Here is an 18,734-nt window from a genome sequence, read left to right as displayed (position 1 = left end):
GACAAATATAATGTTGTGGTTAACACTGGATTACACATTATGTGGCATATAAAGAATGTTTGAATTTGAGGGGATTTTTCTCTAAACACCACATGTTTTGACATCTGAAAACATTTCCCATTGACATCATCAACTTGCAAATATTTGTTTCTTTGGTCAGTTTTGAACGATTTTAAATATATCTTTTCATGTTTTTTAAATTGACATGCTTAATGTTTGTAAACAGGCAGGGAGCCATTTCTTCAAATTCTTGAGCAGCCAACCTGTTGTGGCCAAACTCCTGTCTAACAGTCAGACTCGTGACTCTAGTGGTCACCAGCATGCTTGTGTATTAAGATGCTAATTACAGAAGAGGAAGTTTAGGCCCTTGTCAAACACTATCAGATTAAACAGGGAAATCTGTTTTCCCTCTCTGCGCCGCACAATAGCAGGCTTAATTTCTAAGCATTCGCGGCATTTGTTGCCATTGAACAGGGTAAGTAGAGTGTCCAGTTATAGCAACAGAGACTGTGAGATTAGTATCTGATCTGATTTCTCCCTTGGCCTCATTTGTCCCCTGCAGCACAGACTGTAGCCGTCTGGTGAACAAAGAGGGGAACCACTGCTCTCTTTTGGTGAAAGTTGGGTACTGTCAATGTCAGATGTAGAGTGTACACAAGCAAATTAATTTGGGGCTGGCAGGGGAAAAGATCCCCTCTCTTAAAGTATATGACAAGATCAGTAATATGTCACAGTTGTTGCATGTTTTACAATTTGCATGTCCACAGACTATAAATATCGTATACCACCCTTAACTGCTGAGCACTTTCTATCGCAAGACTTTGGGATATTTAGTCTTCAAGACAACAATATGGCAGTGTGAAATCAGCATGTTTGCAAAACAATATTACCAGTTCAATAACTTGAATGTGCTGAATAATAAAAAATTATATTAAAAAAATGTTAATCTAGAGAACAGCCGCTTAATGGACCGTGTGCTGTATCCCAGTTTAAGATCCAACAATCAATCTCTGTTTTTAAGTAAACGTGAAGGAGAAATATGATTTTAACACCAAACTCCATCTGCTGATAAAGACTGTGCATGATCAAATCTCCACAAAGCAACCGAGTGTTTTGTTTGTTAAGGCTGGTTCTTGAAATCTTAGTCTTACAATCTTGAAATTTGAATAGAAGTAAATTTAACTACAAAGGATGTAGTATCCACACGATCACCCGATAGTAAAGAAAAACCTGTCGACCCCAGTCCAGGGAGGCAGGGGCGGCTCCTGGTACAGGGGACATAGCCGGTTGCCTAGGGCTCAACATACCGAGAGGGCGGCACAAGAGACTGATTTGTCATGACGTAACACATGCAATGTAAAACAATACAGTAACGTCACACCATCATCCTCGAACCCCGGGGACGCACCGGAGCTGGAAGCGCTGCGAAAAGCGATCAGCCTCCTTTCCTCGCCCATGTTGAATACTTGGGCTGTTCGCACCGGCTACGTAGTGCCGGGAAGAGAAGAACCTGGAAGCGTCGCGGCCACACACACACACGCTCTAGCACATCATCTCCGGTGGGGGGGCTTGCGTAGGTCAATCATCTGTGAAGACCATCATCATTTACCCCTAAACCAGCGCGGAGAAATGCTCCCTGGGCCACAGGGATGAGCCAGCCCCACGCAACTACGCTGCCACGGCTGAGGGGTGTTTTGATTACGGCGAAACAACTGTTGCACCAGTTGTGTCCCTAACATTTCAAAAGAGAGATTCGCCATCTCGACTGTATTCAGAGAGTCTTTTCAAATGGAACCGCGCTGTTTGACTCATTACGGTAAACTGCGCAGATTCTGCGCAGAAGCCCATTGCGCATGAATTGCGCGCGCATTTTTTAAATATTTAACTTAAATTAAAATGTTATTTAATTAGCTTACGCTTTTTTGTATTTAGTTAGGTATTGAATTTTTTTTGCAAATTATGAGAGTTCAGTATATTGCCGCCATGAAGAGGGGAGGAGCAGGACTCGAACCATAGACGATTTCATTGGAGTCACCCACCACACCTACTAGACCACACAGCCTGCTGATTTCCATGAAGAACTAAGCACATTAAGAAAATGTGATGTCCTGAGGCTGCCCCTGCTGGCTGCTGGGTTCCTCTGCATTCCAGCTTTTGTCCTGAATGAGCTTTGCTGAGGAAAGAATACTGCATAGTCACATGCAGTATACTATCAACACATCTCCTTTAATTAATTAATTAACACTGCATACAGTACAAGCGACACAAAAGTTTTGTACTAACAGGAGAAAACAATCTTGCCTAGGGCGCCAACATTGCCAGGGAGGGAGACAGAACATATAACTAGGAAATGCAATAGATGGATGATATTCTTTATTTCTTCTTTTAGTATTTTTGGTGGTTCCTCAAAAATTCCTTATGGTTGTACTGGGCCAATTTGGACCTAAGAAATCTTTTATTATTATTATTTTTTTTAACTCTTGGCTACTGTCCTGTCTGGAAGACACTTCAAGTTCATTAAAACATTGTGGAAGGTATATGATACAATTTGAGAAATGATTGGCAGTGATATAAAATCTGTATTTTTAGACCGAAACTACCAGGTACTACTTAATATTATTAATATCTATCGATGAATTTGCATGATATAAGCTACAACAGCTCTGAACATCTACAGTAAAACTACCAGATGCAAAAGTTTATAGCGTACAGTGATATACGCTTCACACTTACATTCACAGCACATACATTCTGCAAGTCTTCACTACTGAACCACTGAAAATGATTTACCAGTGGATATTCCAATTCTCTTTTGCTGATAGTATTAGTGTTAGTGACACAGAAACGACACCCACATATTTGACAGAGTGAGAATCTAAAGAGAGGTGGGATTCTTTGACATGAATGAACATCTGCGGGATCAAACATAAACTGAGCGACATGAAGAGTTTTATGTGGTACCCTTTGACAGTGTAGAGCAGAGGATAGTGACAAGGAAACATTTCACACTTCGTCATCAGATGACAGCCAACATGGTGACTCATTGGTTCAGTTTGTCATTAGTTTAGTGATGCAGCATGGAGACTTGTACCAGGCACGTCACAGATGGAAATGTGATGGTTCTGAGAGAACGTGCTCCGGCAGAAAAAGAGCAGAGTAGATGTTTTCCTTCAATGTATCCAATCTCGCCAAAATGTAATCCACTGTCTTCTTTCTATGGAAAAATGCAAAAAGAGCCAAAAAGTAGTTGACGTGCAAGAGGCGAATGAGGTGAATGAGGCCCAGGGACAGTTGGTGAGGAACCAGTTGGTGCTTTTATACTCATATGTTTCTAAAAGGCAAACTGGATGGATGTTATTTCGGATAAATTTCCATACTGCATTGGATTTCACAAGTTTTTAACAAATAAAATGTTTCACAATGGACTCTGTATGAATTTTGATTCCCTGTCTTTGCAGCAGAGTTAAAGTTTTCATAATCAATTAAAAATGTAAATGCATGTATGGTTAAATAGAATAAAATGTCAAACTGCAGAAGCCAAAACAATAATGTGAGACTTTGGCAAATAAAGCCGGAAAGGTTATCAAAATATATGTTTGTATTATTCTGATGGCACAGTGAAAATGCACAGTAATTCTGTGAGGTCTCTGATTAAAGCTTTGGGCCTTTAAACGCACATATGTCTATATATCTATATCTAAATAGGAGGGTTTGAGGATTTTGTATGTTTTCGATCCCACATACAGAGCTGAATACCACTGAGTTTACTCGCGGTGAATTCTGGGATACCAGAACACATTTGATGGGTTCACGGAAAATCTCAAAACACCAGCTCTCACCAAAGCCATGACCTGGTGCCCCCGCGCGTGCCCGTCAAACACTTCGTATTCGTGAGAAAGGTGCACAGAAGGCTCGCTCCTGATCCTGACACGTGAACTGCACTTTCATATTAAGTCTTGAGAAAGGTAATTTTTAAATAATCTGCGCGCTTCCTCTGTTCCACACGTAAATTGTGTACTTCTATCCACACGCTGGGCGTTGTGTTGGAGCTCAGGTAACTTTAGCTAACATTAGCCTTGAGGCCGTTTTTGCTAACGCGCTAATAACAAAAACCTGCATTTGCTGACGACCGAGCTTACTTCCAAAAAAATATATTTTCTGTGTTGTTTTTCCGGCTCCTGGACGCGTTAGCTAGCTCAGGAAGTATAACAGCTAACGTTGCTAGCTCACCTATAGCTAACTAGCTTCCAATAACTGGCTAAATTAATCGGGTTGCCAAAGGTGTTGAATGTACTAATTGTAAGTCGCTTTGGATAAAAGCGTCCGCCAAATGACATGTAATGTAATGTAATGTTAAAGCTGTTCTCTGTTGATAGGAGCTCAGACATGCTGACTGCCCTGCGCTGTGTGCTGTCCAAGCTGGTGTCTCCACTGTGGAGGACCGAAAAGGTGGATGGAGAAGACAGCTTCCCCAGTGCACCAGGTCAATGTAACAACCCTAAAAAAACCTGTCTCCGCCATTCTGCACATCTAAACCACTGCATTTCAAACACACTAACATGTCGGGTGGCCCTTATTTCTCACGGGGGTCAGGCACGGAGGACGTCCGCCACCTGCGGGGCGGTGTGGTGACCCAGCTCTTCCTCGACCATGGCATGATAGACGGTGCTGTGTACTTCACCAGCGGCCAGGTGTTGGGCGGGATGCCGCTGAAAGAAGGGGACCTGGTGAACTGTATAGCAGTGAGAGATGGTGCCCAGGGTGGATGGAAAGCTGTCAGGGTGAGTCGTTATTCTCCTGCAAGTAGCTCAAAGGTTGTGTTCCTAAGTACAGGATATGCGCAGCCTGTTGATCCAGTGCCAGAATCCAAATGGCTGTGTACCACTTTGGATATGGACGTCCATTTTGGGCTTTACAATACACAGGCTGTTTCATCCTGTCGTTCAGGTGGAGAAGAGTGCCGATGCCTGGGAGGACGGAGGAAGAACCTCCCTAGAGGCTGACAGCATGCATCTCCGGCCTCTCATCGGCACAGTCACGTCATTTGACAGAGATGGCGGCTACATTAACCAGACCACATACTTCCCACGCAACAGTCTTTGGGAAGGTACGGCTACTGTACTTCACACACCAACAGTTTGAGCCTGTTTAACCTCCATGATGATTTGCATTTACTTACTGTGTCACATTAGCCCACAGTAGTCATGGAGCCCCAGACAGCATTTTTCTTCAATTTGTTTTACAGTTGATGTTTGGTTAGCTTTAAGACCGAGTGTGGGTTAAACAAACTTGCAGCTAGACCAAAATGTACTACCACTTGGATGAATGCTGATGTTGACTTCCCTGCCCACTGGCACACTCAGTGTATTTCCTCTCCTCTCTTTTAGGTTATGAGCCAATGAAAGGAGACTGGGTCCAAGCTAAATATTTTGTCAATCCAACCCAGTGGACCACCCAGGCTCATTCTGTGGTCCCCTTACGCTATTGCCGCCTAGACCAGGTAATTGCATCATTGAAAGTGTTAGGCTCTACACACTTATTAGGCTTTTTGCACTACATATGGAAAAGATTAAAAAAATGTTGTGTTAGTGCCTCAAAAGTAATTATGCTCATGCAGGAGTTAATCCTTGTTAAGTTCTAAGTGTAATTACTTCTTTATTTTTGCTTTCCCCTTATTTGAATGATCCTCTGTTCTCAGGTGCGTGTGACCAGCGTGTTTGGTAACAATGGAGTGCTGGAGGAAAAAGTGTTCTTCAGCCTGGACTCTCTGCTACTGCCCGCACAATACCGGCCTGTTCTAGGGCACCTGGTGAACCTGGTAATGGTGGAGAGCAATCAGTCCATCTACAGTTGGAGAGCCCTGTGCATGGCGCCCTGTCTTCAGAGGTAGTGTGTTTTGACTTCTATTGTTCATAGGACTTCAACAAACAATTAGATGCATTATTGATTAATCTGCTGATTTGTTTTTAATCTTTGGATTGTTGTAATACCAGTGACAAGTTCACAAGGTCGTGGTATTCAGTTTACCGTGTTCAAATTTCGATGATGGTGATGCAGATAAGTAATTTGATGCCTTCCTTTTTTGTTTGTTGGTGTTGCAGTGTGAGTCTTCCTGCTGCAATTCTCCCAGATACTGAAGTCCAGAGCCTCCTTGAAAACAAAGGAGGCCTGAACGTAACAGAGTATGGACAGTTTGGAGATCTGAGTATTGGGGAGAGACGAGAGCTGGTGCTTTGGATACAGTAAGTGACCACAATAAAAAAAAGAAAATATTCACATTCTAAGTGAACAAATTTGTAAGCATTGGCACTGCCCTTCATTTTTGATTGATGTTGCACATTATACTGTGATTCATTTTCATCTTTCTACTACAACAGAAATAAAGGTTCAGAGAACCACAGGTTGAAATGCTGCGACTTTGCCGGCTGGGACTCTGAAAAACAGTTCAGCCTTGTTACTGTCAGAGACTCCGCATCACAGGGACGGAAACAACATTTGCGTGGAAACAGTTCAGGGCCTGGCTCTACTCCTGTGTCTACTGAACATCTAGCCTGTGATTTAAAAGAGGTAGAGAAAGAAAATGGTGATGTGGATAAGGAGAATATCCATATCCAGGAAAGAGAGCTGGATATTCCACCAGGAGGGCGGCTGGCTTGTGTAGTAGCCTGCCAAGCAAAGTAAGTTACTTTTTTAAATTCTTGTGGCAATATAGTATAAATTACAGAAGGAGTAATGGGTCAAAAAGATAAATGTAGACTGTAGAAGTTTTTGGCTTCATCTCTGTCGGGACTTGCTCTGCTGCCATGAAAAATGAGCTCCACTCACTGAGGTGCCAAGTGTGTCTGAATTTCATGGGGAAATTGCTCAGGAGTCTGGGAAGCTGTGCCGAGCTGCTGTTGCTGCACTTCTCTTCTTTCACCATTGGGAGGCGCCTGGAGGTCACAGTGGGCAGTGAAGAGGAGAACCTGCTGCAGCCCTCGCTGCCCTACGCTCCCAGTGACGCTTGTTCTCTCCCAGCAGTACCCTCTCAAGTGATCACTGTCAGTGCTGCAAAAGGTCCACCAAGGTATGCACTGAGGAAGAGCTCTGGAATTCATTGCCCACCAGTCTATACGTTTTGTTACGGAAACTGATATCCAGTCTTTGCTGTGTTTTGCCTTTTATACAAGTCAATTGAGTATTTAGATTTAGTACATCATTTTGCAGCAGCATCCCATCCTCCCTCCTCACTCCCCCACTGGTCTGCGCTCAGTTTGTACTTCAACAATGAACACCAACACTAATGAAGATTTAAGGATCCATCCAGTTTTGAAGCTCAAGAATTTATGGGGAACACATTTCCCATAAAAAAAAAAAAAAAATCAACATTTTGTACACACGCAACTCACCTGCCACACACCACACAAGATGCACACAGCCAGGACATCAGGTTAAATTTGATTGCAACAATTTGGATTCGTGATAACAATGATTAATAACTATTTGAATGCGATTGTCAGTTTGTGTGTGAAGAGCAGACAAACACGCACACACTCACAGTTAAAGAATCCGAGAGGAAACCCTGTCAGGATTGTCATAGATGTCTGTTGTTATTATAAGTGATAAATACTATACGTGTACATTGCTGTGCCTAATTGACCATGAAGATAGCTTCCTCTGTGTATTTCTGAAACACAGGCTTACATTTGTCAAAAATGTACTGTTTATGTCCCCTTGTTTGACTTGGCTTTTCCTCCACCAGGCTTACTAATCGGCGGCTGCCAAACTTCTTAGGGAGCTTTCCAGCGCCTCGTGCTTTGAGAGACTGTGTGGAGGCGCAGAGGGACGTGCTGGTGGTTGAGCCAAGCCTCGGAGAGGTGAGCAGGCACATGATGATGTTTAGTGGTCATGTTGATCAATGTAAGAAAAGTATTAAAAAAAAAGGGGGGCCACTTCATCAACACGTGTTGATTAGTTGTGTAGCCATTGATTTTTGATGATGGAGTCTACCAATGTTTACTTACCATAAGTATAGATTAAATGCTAAGGAAGGAGATGAGCTCTAGGTCAACATTTTTCAGCACAGAGTTTGCTCCAGACTCTCCTGTTGTGTGTTATATTTCACCTTTGGTGTGGAAAAGAATAATTTGAAATATCCGGTTTCCTTCTCCTGCTGTGTCTTTTTGCTCAGGTGCTGTCACCATCCAACATGTATTCACGCTTCTCAGCCCTTCTCTGGTTGGAAGAACTGCATGCAGAGAGGGAAGTGGGAGAATTCACAATCATTGGAGCCATTCTCAGGAAGGGAGCTGTCCACCTGCACTTAGAGGTTTTGGGGTTGGCTGAAGGCAGACCCAGTCTTAATATAGGTGAATAATATAAGTGTCTTTCTGTTAATGCTGAGGTATTGCAGCGATTTATCTTGTAAGTTTTTGTGTAACACAAGAAGTCTTGACTAGCTGTTTCTACAGGGGACAGAATAGTGTTGAAGAAACCACGGAGTGACGGTGCGGTAATGGAGTACTTGAGTTTCGTTACTGAGGTACGGAGATATTTTATACTTTGAAGTACAGGTTATCCCGAGTCCACACAAAGCCAAGGACCCAAGACCTGACCCTGGACCTGTATGGGTTGGATCCACCTTTTACACAGTTAGTCGGGTCGGGCCCTGTTCTATTACCACTGGCCCAGGTCTATGTAACAATATGTGTAATAATGCAAAGGGTTTCTGGGCGGCCATAGATAATAGCTATTTAGCAATGGTAGCAGCCACAACTACGAACATGTAATTGTAGAAGGGAATATCCAAATTATCTTTATTATACTGGAACAGAACTGCAAATCTAATTGTAAACGAATAATGTTAACAGATAAAGATTTAAGATTTAATCTGAACTCACTAGTCGATTAAATTAGCCATGCTGCTATTACAATCCGCAAATGAAGAATAGCACAAAGTCTCTTTCTTGGAGGACAGCTGATTCATGGCCAGGAACAGGGGACAAGGCTGCTAAAATGGCTTTAGGTTAAAAACAATGTTTGGTTTTGACACCTTCTGAACTAATATTAACTAAATAAAGAAATCAAATGTGGAAATCTGTTCCGGTCGGGTCTCCCGGACTGATTCCAGTCCAGCGTTTCTCGGCTCTGCAAAGGTCCGGTTCCCAGCTTTCAAATGAAAGATGGGTACGGCTTGTGTTCTGGTAAACCATATCCGGGTCTGTTCAGTTTCGGGCGTGAATTTTTGGAACTGGGATGCATCTTGCTCGATCAATCATAAATATTGATAAAATGTTGATGTAATCTGATGCTCTGTTTTGACACAGATCAATGATGAGGATGTTAGTTTGAGAGTAAACTCAGAGTTTCAGCGCAGTTACATCGGAGAGCCGCTTGATGTCGAGTTTTCTTACAACAGGTGAGAAAAAGAGGAAGTCTTAATATCATATTAAATTCTTCTCTCAATGATGCTTTTACATTTCAGTTGCACATAATGCTTTGTGGTTGATCTGATTCAATTTGCCTTTAATATGAGTCCTTTGACCATTTGCATTTGCAGAACAACCTCGAGGCGATGTCATAATGCACTTCTCCAGACCAAGCAGTTTGGAGGCAGTAAGCTGAGGCTTTTTCTGAATTGCTCTTTATTGCATGTGTTTCCTGACATTTTAGGGATTATTGTTTTCAAAAAGGTTAATATCCAAATTATATAAAATAAGAAATAATAGATAAATGCTATGTAAAAGTCTTTATATTATCGTAAATATATAGGTAAAAGAGATAATTCCTTATGATATAGAGTACGCATTGTTTGCAAAGTTAAAGAAAAGAGTAAATATTTCTGCCTCATTTCAGTAACACAAAACTTACACCAGAGGACGCTATTTGTCCTTTACCTCCTCCTTTAGTACACTAGTATTGTTAGCTTGCACAGATGCTTAGAATCATTTTCACACAGTAGCACCACAATAGTTTAATAGACAAAATCCCCAATTAAATGCTTAACCTGCTTGGTTTAGGTTTTAATAGTATCTGTTTTTAAATGGTTTAAATTGCTGTCATTTCCCCTTTCTTGTGCAGTTCTCTTCCCCTCCAGAGTGACTCCTCAAACCCCTCAGTGGACAGGAAAGTGGATGGAGGACAATGAGGTGAAAGAAAGAAACTCAGACACCAATGTCTGTTTTTGTTTAGCTTTTCATTAATTGTATCTGTATCTTAAAACCAGGCTCCAAGTCCGAAAAACAGTAAGGTGTCGAGGGTTTCCATCGATATGAAATCAAAGGCCACGCAGACTAAAAGTACAAGTTACTTTGATTTTCAGTTTTGTTTTTAACATTTCGTTTACATATCAGGTCACTTTGTGCACATCAATAACAAAAGCATTATTGCTCTTAGGTGGAGGACTGCTGTCGAAACCCATTCCCAGCCAAGGGCACCTCTTTAACCCAGAGCTGAACCCCCCTCAGAGAAAGGCAGTGAAGAGCATCCTGGAAGGAGAGTGTCGCCCCATTCCATATGTGCTATTTGGACCTCCAGGCACCGGAAAGACAATCACCCTCATAGAGGCCATACTACAGGTGCATACACACATTCTCTCCCTTCTCAAAGGCTAAATTCAGTGTAACATTAAAAGTAGCTCCAAACCTCTCAAAAGAAACCCCATGTATTGATGATAATGTGTTTTATGATTATAGCAAATCAGTCCTAACTTTAGGATTACTTGTTCAAAGATAATTAGACTTGAACATAATGTGTTTTAGAAAATAATCTGAAAATACTGGTATTGATGGAAATCATAAGTTAAGTTATTATAAACTATATTACCTGTAGTGGTCATCGGGGTTTGTACCTGCCTAAGGTTTTTCTCACTCTGGTCCCCTGTTTGAGCAACTTCATAGTCAAAGTCTTTTCCCCTCCAGGTTTACCACTTTATCCCCAGCAGCCGGGTCCTCGTGTGCACTCCCTCCAACAGTGCTGCTGATCTCATCTGCGTCCGTCTGCTTGAGAGCGGCTTCCTGCATTCAGCAAGTCTGGCCCGCGTCAATGCGTCTTGTAGGCAGGATGAGGTACCCAGCAGCAGCAGGAAAACGTTATTCACTGCAGGTTTTTGGCTACAGGCACCTCAGTTTCATTATGTATGATCAAAGGGAGAATATGCATGTTCCACTGTGCAGTAATGTCTGTACAGATGCCATCGCCACCAGGTAGGGTGGTACAGTTGTCAGTAATCCTTTATAAATAATAGATGAGGCTTTGGTGAAATACTCTGCCCGCATCTTCTTTTAGTATCTTGCTTAATAATCAAAAATGTATATGCCACGTTGATATGTCTGTTTCTTACTAGTCAATCCCAGAAGTGCTGAGACTGTACTCCAGGGCAGGAGAGGACATCCGTCAGGCCTCTTTTCACAGGATCGTGGTCAGCACCTGCTCCAGTGCTGGGATGTTCCACAGTATTGGACTACAGTAAGAGCTGTATTCAACAGTGTATACATGTTAAGGGGAGATATATTATGCTCATATTCAGATTCATAATTTTATTTGAGCTATTAGGTGAAATGGTGTACATGCTCTAATGTTCAGACAAGCTTTCAATTTCCTCATTATGTTCACTGCTGAAGCTCCTCTTTGTAGCCTCGGTCTAAAGCCTAGTTCACATGATTTTTCGTCATTAATGAATCCCAGATTCTGATCAGATTTCTAACTTGCTGTAAATCTAGTTTGTGTCTGTGACAATTCCAGACATCAGAACACAGGACAAGGTAAAGGTGGTAAATGTGTCACCTCATCCAGCCTGATGTTTCATGCTGTGAGAAGGATGACGCAGAAGAGCAGGAGAATCATTTTGACTCGGACTAGCTTCACAAACAAATGTTTTTTGTCAGGTGTTGGTCCTCGTGAAAGATTGTGTAGTGTGTGACCCCCTGTTTCCAGTCAGCTTTGTAGTGTGAACTCACTATACCTGCAAGACTCCCAATCGCACGAAAAAGGAAGTCAAGGAGTGTGAACTCTGCTTCAAAAACTCAGGTCTATGCTAGCCGCAAGGCATGTATTCTGCATATGTGAGGCATGACTCATCACAGGACATCACGATTCCCCAGAAGTATCAGCCAGACTACTGGAGAGATGCATGACAGGAGCAGAGACTTCTGTGGGGGAGAGGGGCTCCCTTTACCATGAACTGTATAGACCTTTTACAGACACATGAAACTTCAATAACACACTAAAGAGGAAAAATGTATTGTGAAATAGTATAATGTGTCCAAACACACTGTCTCCTACTTCAGTTTCTATTTACTTACTATGATTTTGATCTTACTCAGAGTGGGACATTTCACTCACTTGTTCTTGGACGAAGCCGGCCAGGCCACTGAGCCAGAGTCCCTGATCCCCATGAGCCTTGTGTCAGAGAGAGATGGACAGGTCAGCACACATCATACTCACACACAGTCTTAGTTCATAGTGAAGTCAAGTATCCAGTATTTGTCTAATTATATCATATTTTTCAGAATCAGAACTCTTTTTATTGCCATGTATATTTGCACATACAGGAAATTGCCTTGGTGTGGTTGGTGCACTTTACAAACAACAATATAAAAACAACAATATCAAACAATATAAACAACAATATAAAAGACAATATATACAGTAAAAGAGTAACGTGTGGTTTTAAGGTGCAGAGATTGGTGATAGTGCCAGTAATATAGAGTTATGAATTATGTGCAAGGGTGGGTGGGGGGTGGGGGGTGGGGGGGAGGGTCAGCCGAGTCAGTGTGATGCAGGGGGCTTGTTTGTGAGCCCCACTACCTGTTCAGGTGACGCAAGGTTTTAGTCCTGATGGCCCGGAGCCTTTTTCTGGACGGGATTCTCTGGAACAGGTGGTGACCAGGATGGGAAGGATCAGCGATGATCTTGCCTGCTCTCTTACTGGTCCTGGAGTGGAACAGATCTATGAGAGCCGGCAGATCACAGCCGATGACCTTCTCAGCTGACCGAATGATCCGCAGTCTGCCCTTATCCTTGGCAGTGGAGGCAGTGAACCAGACGGTGATGGATGAGGTGAGGATGGACTCAATGATGGCTGTGTAGAACTCAACCATCACTTTCCGCGGCATGCTGAATTTCCTCAGTTGCCGCAGGAAGAACATCCTCTGCTGGGCCTTCTTGATGATGGAGGGGATGTTATCCGCCCATCTCAGTTCCTGTGCAATGATCGTCCCCAGGAATCTGAAAGACACAATTGTTTTAACTGGGGAGTCGCACATGGTGAGGGGGCGGTTTGGGCTGGGCTCCTCCTGAAGTCTGCTACCAACTCTACAGTTTTTAAAGCGTTCAGCTCCAGTTGGTTCTGGCTGCACCAGGAAGCCAGGCTGTTAACTTCCTCTCTATAGGCGGCCTCGTCCCCATTGGAAATTAATCCAATAAGGGTTGTGTCGTCAGCAAACTTCAGAAGTTTTACAGAGGGGTGGCTGGAGGTGCAGTTGTTGGTGTAGAGGGAGAAGAGGAGAGGAGAGAGCACACAACCTTGAGGGGCTCCAGTGCTGATGGTCCGGGTCTCAGAGACAAGCTTCCCCAGCCTAATGCACTGCTTCCTGTCGGTCAAGAAGTTAGTGATCCATCTGCAGGTGGGCTCAGGCACACTCAGCTGTGTCAGCTTGTCCCGGAGAAGAGCTGGGGAGATGGTGTTGAATGCGGAGCTGAAGTCCACAAACAGGATCCTGGCGTAGGTGCCAGGGGAGTCAAGGTGCTGGAGGAGGAAGTGGAGTCCCATGTTGACTGCGTCGTCTACAGACCTGTTGGCTCTGTAGGCAAACTGCAGTGGTTCGAGGAGGTGGTTGGTTATGGTCTTGAGGTGGGTCAGCACGAGGCGCTCGAAGGTCTTCATTACTACGGAGGTCAGGGCGCCTGGTCTGTAGTCATTAAGGCCTGTGATCCTCTGCTTCTTGGGAACGGGGATGATGGTGGAAGTTTTGGGGCAGGCGGGTAAACACATTCAGCCAGTGAGGTGTTAAAGATTTGGATCAAAGATTAAATTTGCAACAGCCCTGTTTCTATTGTGGATGCATAAGAGCAACACCAATTGCAGTTAACATTTTTACTTCTTCACTTCACTTAATTAAAACTAATTAATTGCTTACCCTCACATTTTTCATGCCTTTTTTATTATCACTTGTGGTCCTTTCCTGGATAAACTGATTCATTTATGTATTTCTGTATTCTTAGCAAATCAGGGTAACAGATTGTGAATTAACTCCCTGATGGATTGAGCTTTGTTTATTCATTACTCTTTTGTACCCTTGCCTGCTTAGATAGTGTTGGCCGGAGACCCCCGTCAGTTGGGTCCAATAGTGAAGTCCAAGCTGGCTGCTGCATTTGGCCTGGGGGTGTCTTTGTTGGAGAGGCTCATGTCCAACCCACTGTACTCCAGACAGGACTGGGGATACAACCCAAAGCTGGTGGGTGCACAGCATTCAACAGTCTATTGTGTGATCAGCTATTTTAAGGTGGTCTCTGAGAGAAAGAGTCACACTGGCAATCATGAGTATCTCACATGTTATGTAGATTCTGTGCTACATGGTGCCTGTAATGTGTATATATATGTTTATTTTTAAATAATTGTACGTTAATACAATAATAATTGTTGAGAACGGTAAATCTTTGTGCTCTGTATACTTAATGAATTTGCTTCTTTTTTTACTACAGGTGACTAAGCTTATTTACAACTATCGTTCTCATGAGGCCCTGCTCACGCTTCCCTCCAAGCTCTTCTACCAGGGGGAGCTGTGCTGTGAAGCCTCCAGGGCCGTAGTAGAGTCCCTCTGTCAGTGGAAAACCCTGCCCAAAAAAGGCTTCCCTCTCCTCTTTCACGGCGTCAGGGTAAGGAGGACTCTTTTCAATAACGTATATGCAACTTTGCAAGTCTAATCTCCTGTAGAGTGAGACTTATTGTTGACCATGGACTGAATATACATTTGCACCAGGTTACCAGTTTCCATCCAGGTCACATCTGTGCACTCTAATAGTATCTAATATTTATTGCAGTGATTTTGATTTCTTTTTTAGGGTACAGAAATGAGGGAAGGTAAAAACCCATCGTGGTTCAACCCTGTGGAGGCCGTGCAGGTGATGCTCTACTGCTGCCAGCTGGCCAAGAAGCTCTACAACCCTGTGGGTGCCTCTGACATTGGCATCATTGCCCCCTACAAGAAACAAGTAAGAGTCCTCAGAATAGCTGAGTGGGAACTACTTACTTTCATTATCTTATTAGAATAAAAGTAAAGTAAACGAGAATGGCCATTGGTTGAGCACATGAGTCATTCCCCCCTCCCCAAAATTTGTGAAAATAAGTTAAGTCTTTTTTGTGTGTAATGCTGCAAAGTAACCAATAAGCAAACTGGTGAAAACAATGTAATTCAATATCATTTTATATTCAACCTCAATAAACATTAAATGGCTTTTAGAATTGTGGATGTTCAGCTTTTCATTGTGCAGATCCTGACGTGTTCTTGTTTTCAAATTGCTGTTTTCAGTGTGAGAAGATTCGGGTGCTGCTGGGTAAAGTTGGCCTCTCTGACATCAAAGTGGGCTCAGTGGAAGAGTTCCAAGGACAAGAGTTCCTGGTCATCATCATGTCTACGGTAGGCAAACACTGACTCTGTGTAATTCTTATAAGATAAACATCAGAATGAGCTTTATTCTGAATCAGATGTCCTTTTTTAATTTAACAGCATCTACATGACTTAACATTTCATCCAAGCACTTGAAAAGTATAAAAAAGGAACTGGATCAGATCTTAATAATGTATTTCTGAGAAACTAGCACTAATCTGTGCTAATTCTCCTCATCAGAAAGGTGTTTGCAGATGGCCGCTTATTTTTGAGGAACAGTTAAAATCCTGAATTATATTACAGTATATCCTCTTCTTCATTGAACTTGCATAAAATATGAACTTGTAAAAGCAGCTATCTTTGCTCCACACCAAAATATACATTTAACTTTTGCCTCTTTATATGAAGGCGCTGACTATAATGTATTTTAAATTGTGAGATTTACCAACAATAAAGAAAACCCCACTGTTTGCCAGAATCAAGAAATCACATCAGCCATTATCCTCCTTTTTAAGCGAGGAGAGTCTGTGGAGCACGAACATCAGTCATAACCTTCCCGTAGTACATTTCCTGTATTCGTTCTCTGATGATATAGGTGCGCTCTAATGAGTCAGTACCGAGTGATGATTTGCAGAACTCGCTCGGCTTCCTCGCCAACCCCAAACGCTTCAACGTGGCCGTCACTCGTCCCAAAGCACTGCTCTTAATTGTCGGAAATCCCCACATTCTCATTAGGGTAAGTGACAAACCACTGAATTAGATCCTGGCTCTAATACAGCATGTTTGTTGGTTCAGTCCTGTTATACACTGCATCTTGCCTATTAGGTTCTTTACACGTTTTCATCCCTTTCCAGGATTTATGCTTCAGGGCTCTGCTGCAGTACTGTTTCATCAATGGAGCATATCTGGGCTGCGACCCCCCTCCCTCCCTCAGAGACTCCCAGATGTACGTAAACCCATCACAGATGCACGCTTTATCCATAATGGACATTTACACTCAGTGGCCAGTCTATTAGGTACACATTTACAATCTAATGCAGCACAACACAACTGGTTCTGCCATGAAGTCGTTTATGATCTTTTTTTTTACGATGGAGCTCTGTGGTCATGTTAGTTGTACTAGACAAAATTATATTTAGAGGAGTTTCTAATATCTTTACTTTGTCTTATATGGACATTCGGGAGGACAGAAAACGAAATGATGGATCGATTTAGGTGTTACAGCGGCAGAAGTACGCAATACATAAAATAAAATAACATCCATGAGTGATGTGCTGGACCAAGTCAGCAGATTTAGTTCATGTAAAGTAAATAATAGCAGCTCACCAAGGCATCCCATGAAATGTATATGTAATTAAACTTAAGCTGGTGCAAATCCTAAACAGTATAGCAATATGGCTCAGTTTAAGATGTATAATATATATATAGTAAATAAATAATGTATAGTCTTTGTAAAGGAGTTAGTTGTTTTGAATTGCTGCAAGTTGTACAGATGTAACAAAAAAAATTGACACAGAGTGCATGAGTTTCGTTATAAATCTATACTTTGTATCTGATGTGTGCGATATGCAACAATATTAACTGTAAATCAATTTTTTCTTTGTGTTAAAATTGTTTTTGCTTGTCACAAAGTTGGTGTTTTTTAGTTTTCAGTTTTTTGCAAAGTAGAAAAACATTTCTAAGTGAAAAAACTATTTCACAAGCTTTATATGACAAATGGAGTTTTAATGTTGTTTGAATCCATCTTCTGCCCCTAATCAACTTACTTCTCTAACTCTCCCACAGTGTTACAGAGGAGCAAAGGGTTGAATAGGTGGATGATGTAATCATGGTGTACCTCAGCTCTGTCAACTGGACTGTATTTTTTTTGTTCCCTTCACTTTTCCTTGGCTTGTCTCTGTTGACTGAAATGTCTTGTTTCTGTGAAAGCTCAATACAGCTCCAGTCGGGGATAGAAATGAATAAAGATAATTATTGTGTACACTGCACAATTACTTGTCATTATTAGCCTGATGTGCTTGACTGTGCATAAGATTTTCTTCTATTTAGCCCTTTCAGATCAATGGTAAATAATCGTGAATTGCGTCACAGCAATTCCAATGACCTCTGCACAATACTACTCAGAATGATCTTATTTGCCTGATTTGGACAGCAGAAATGTCAGTGCTTTAGTATCAAAGAGAAATTAGATGCAAGCGAAACACTTTATTTTAGTACTTGGAGAGCAGTACCCTGGTTTAACAAACTGAGTGGATCCACAGAAGTCTGCAGGTACTGGGGGCAAGTTGTCTGGACACCTCGGTGTGGCTGCGTCTGCCCACAGGACCCGGAGACTGGATGTGGCAATTGAGTGCTACTGACAGTCTGCACGGGGACTGTCAGTCCTACTGGAGCCCAGCAGGATGCAGGGGTGGGGGGGGTTTTGGGTAAGGGTGAATGGGGAGGGAGGGGGCGAGGGGCAAAAAGAGACAAATGGGGATTCAATCTCTTTAAGTTAATGAGTCTCTTATGTGCAGGGAGGAGACCGCTTTTATCTGAGTGTGTTGTGCTGCAAGGGAGCCCAGCTCAGACACCCAGACCCCCCCAACCCACTCTCGTCCTTCCCCATCCAGTCACACCTTTGTCTTTGAAGTATGTCTCAGGTGTTTGGTCTGCTGTCCCACTCTGTCCAGAAAGACTCAACTTTCCATCGAGACCAATCTGTCACAGGACAAACAATCCAACCTGTTTTATAGATAAATGATTTTAGACAATAACTACAATAGCTCCACAGTGACCTGTCCTCGCTGTATATTGGAGCATGAAGACTTTCAGCCTTGTATTGGCAGTACTGTTGTGCTCATGGAATATTTGAGATATCAGAAATTATGGCTGTCAATCCGAAATCACCTCCATATCGTTGCCATGGTGTAAGTGTGATTATTTCACATTATAGTTTGACTCCAAACGACTCTTGTTATTCTCTTATCAGGTTAATAGAACGTTTCAGATTCACAATTTAAAACTCTGCAATATTACAGAAATATGAGTTCAGCCTTAGAATTGAAATGATGCATCTTATATTTATAGTAAATTTCTATATACTAGTCATCACATATACAATAGAAAATGAAACTAATATTCTTCCTGTTGTCCCCTCAGTCTGCT

At 42.4% G+C, this 18,734-nt stretch overlaps 1 protein-coding gene across 1 annotated transcript; it reads left to right on the top strand.

The window, feature by feature from the left end:
* The first annotated feature begins 3,834 nt into the window (after positions 1-3,834).
* On the top strand, positions 3,835-17,568 carry mov10l1 (Mov10 like RNA helicase 1). The gene is made up of 27 exons (XM_062390359.1): positions 3,835-3,965; positions 4,377-4,483; positions 4,594-4,781; positions 4,948-5,107; positions 5,388-5,500; positions 5,699-5,886; positions 6,102-6,242; positions 6,378-6,677; positions 6,869-7,066; positions 7,742-7,856; positions 8,171-8,348; positions 8,451-8,521; positions 9,306-9,397; positions 9,539-9,594; positions 10,060-10,127; positions 10,205-10,277; positions 10,375-10,556; positions 10,899-11,045; positions 11,324-11,445; positions 12,303-12,402; positions 14,289-14,435; positions 14,683-14,856; positions 15,043-15,192; positions 15,510-15,617; positions 16,183-16,323; positions 16,442-16,533; positions 17,373-17,568. Exons 2-27 carry the CDS (start codon positions 4,387-4,389, stop codon positions 17,398-17,400), a joined length of 3,429 nt encoding a protein of 1,142 aa, XP_062246343.1. The 5' UTR covers positions 3,835-3,965; positions 4,377-4,386; the 3' UTR covers positions 17,401-17,568.
* Positions 17,569-18,734: the final 1,166 nt, after the last annotated feature.

This window comes from Platichthys flesus, chromosome 6 (assembly GCF_949316205.1).
Source record: "Platichthys flesus chromosome 6, fPlaFle2.1, whole genome shotgun sequence".
Taxonomy (NCBI): domain Eukaryota; kingdom Metazoa; phylum Chordata; class Actinopteri; order Pleuronectiformes; family Pleuronectidae; genus Platichthys; species Platichthys flesus.
Note: the sequence above shows the minus strand (reverse complement) of the source record. Positions and strands in the feature narration are given on the sequence as shown.

Bases quoted from the DNA above. Each gene is read 5' to 3' on its own strand.
- mov10l1 (XM_062390359.1), top strand. From the start codon at position 4,387: ATGCTGACTGCCCTGCGCTGTGTGCTGTCCAAGCTGGTGTCTCCACTG. The intron at 5,887-6,101 runs GTAGTGTGTTTT...TTGGTGTTGCAG, and splicing joins ATGGCGCCCTGTCTTCAGAG to TGTGAGTCTTCCTGCTGCAA. The intron at 15,193-15,509 runs GTAAGAGTCCTC...TGCTGTTTTCAG, and splicing joins TTGCCCCCTACAAGAAACAA to TGTGAGAAGATTCGGGTGCT.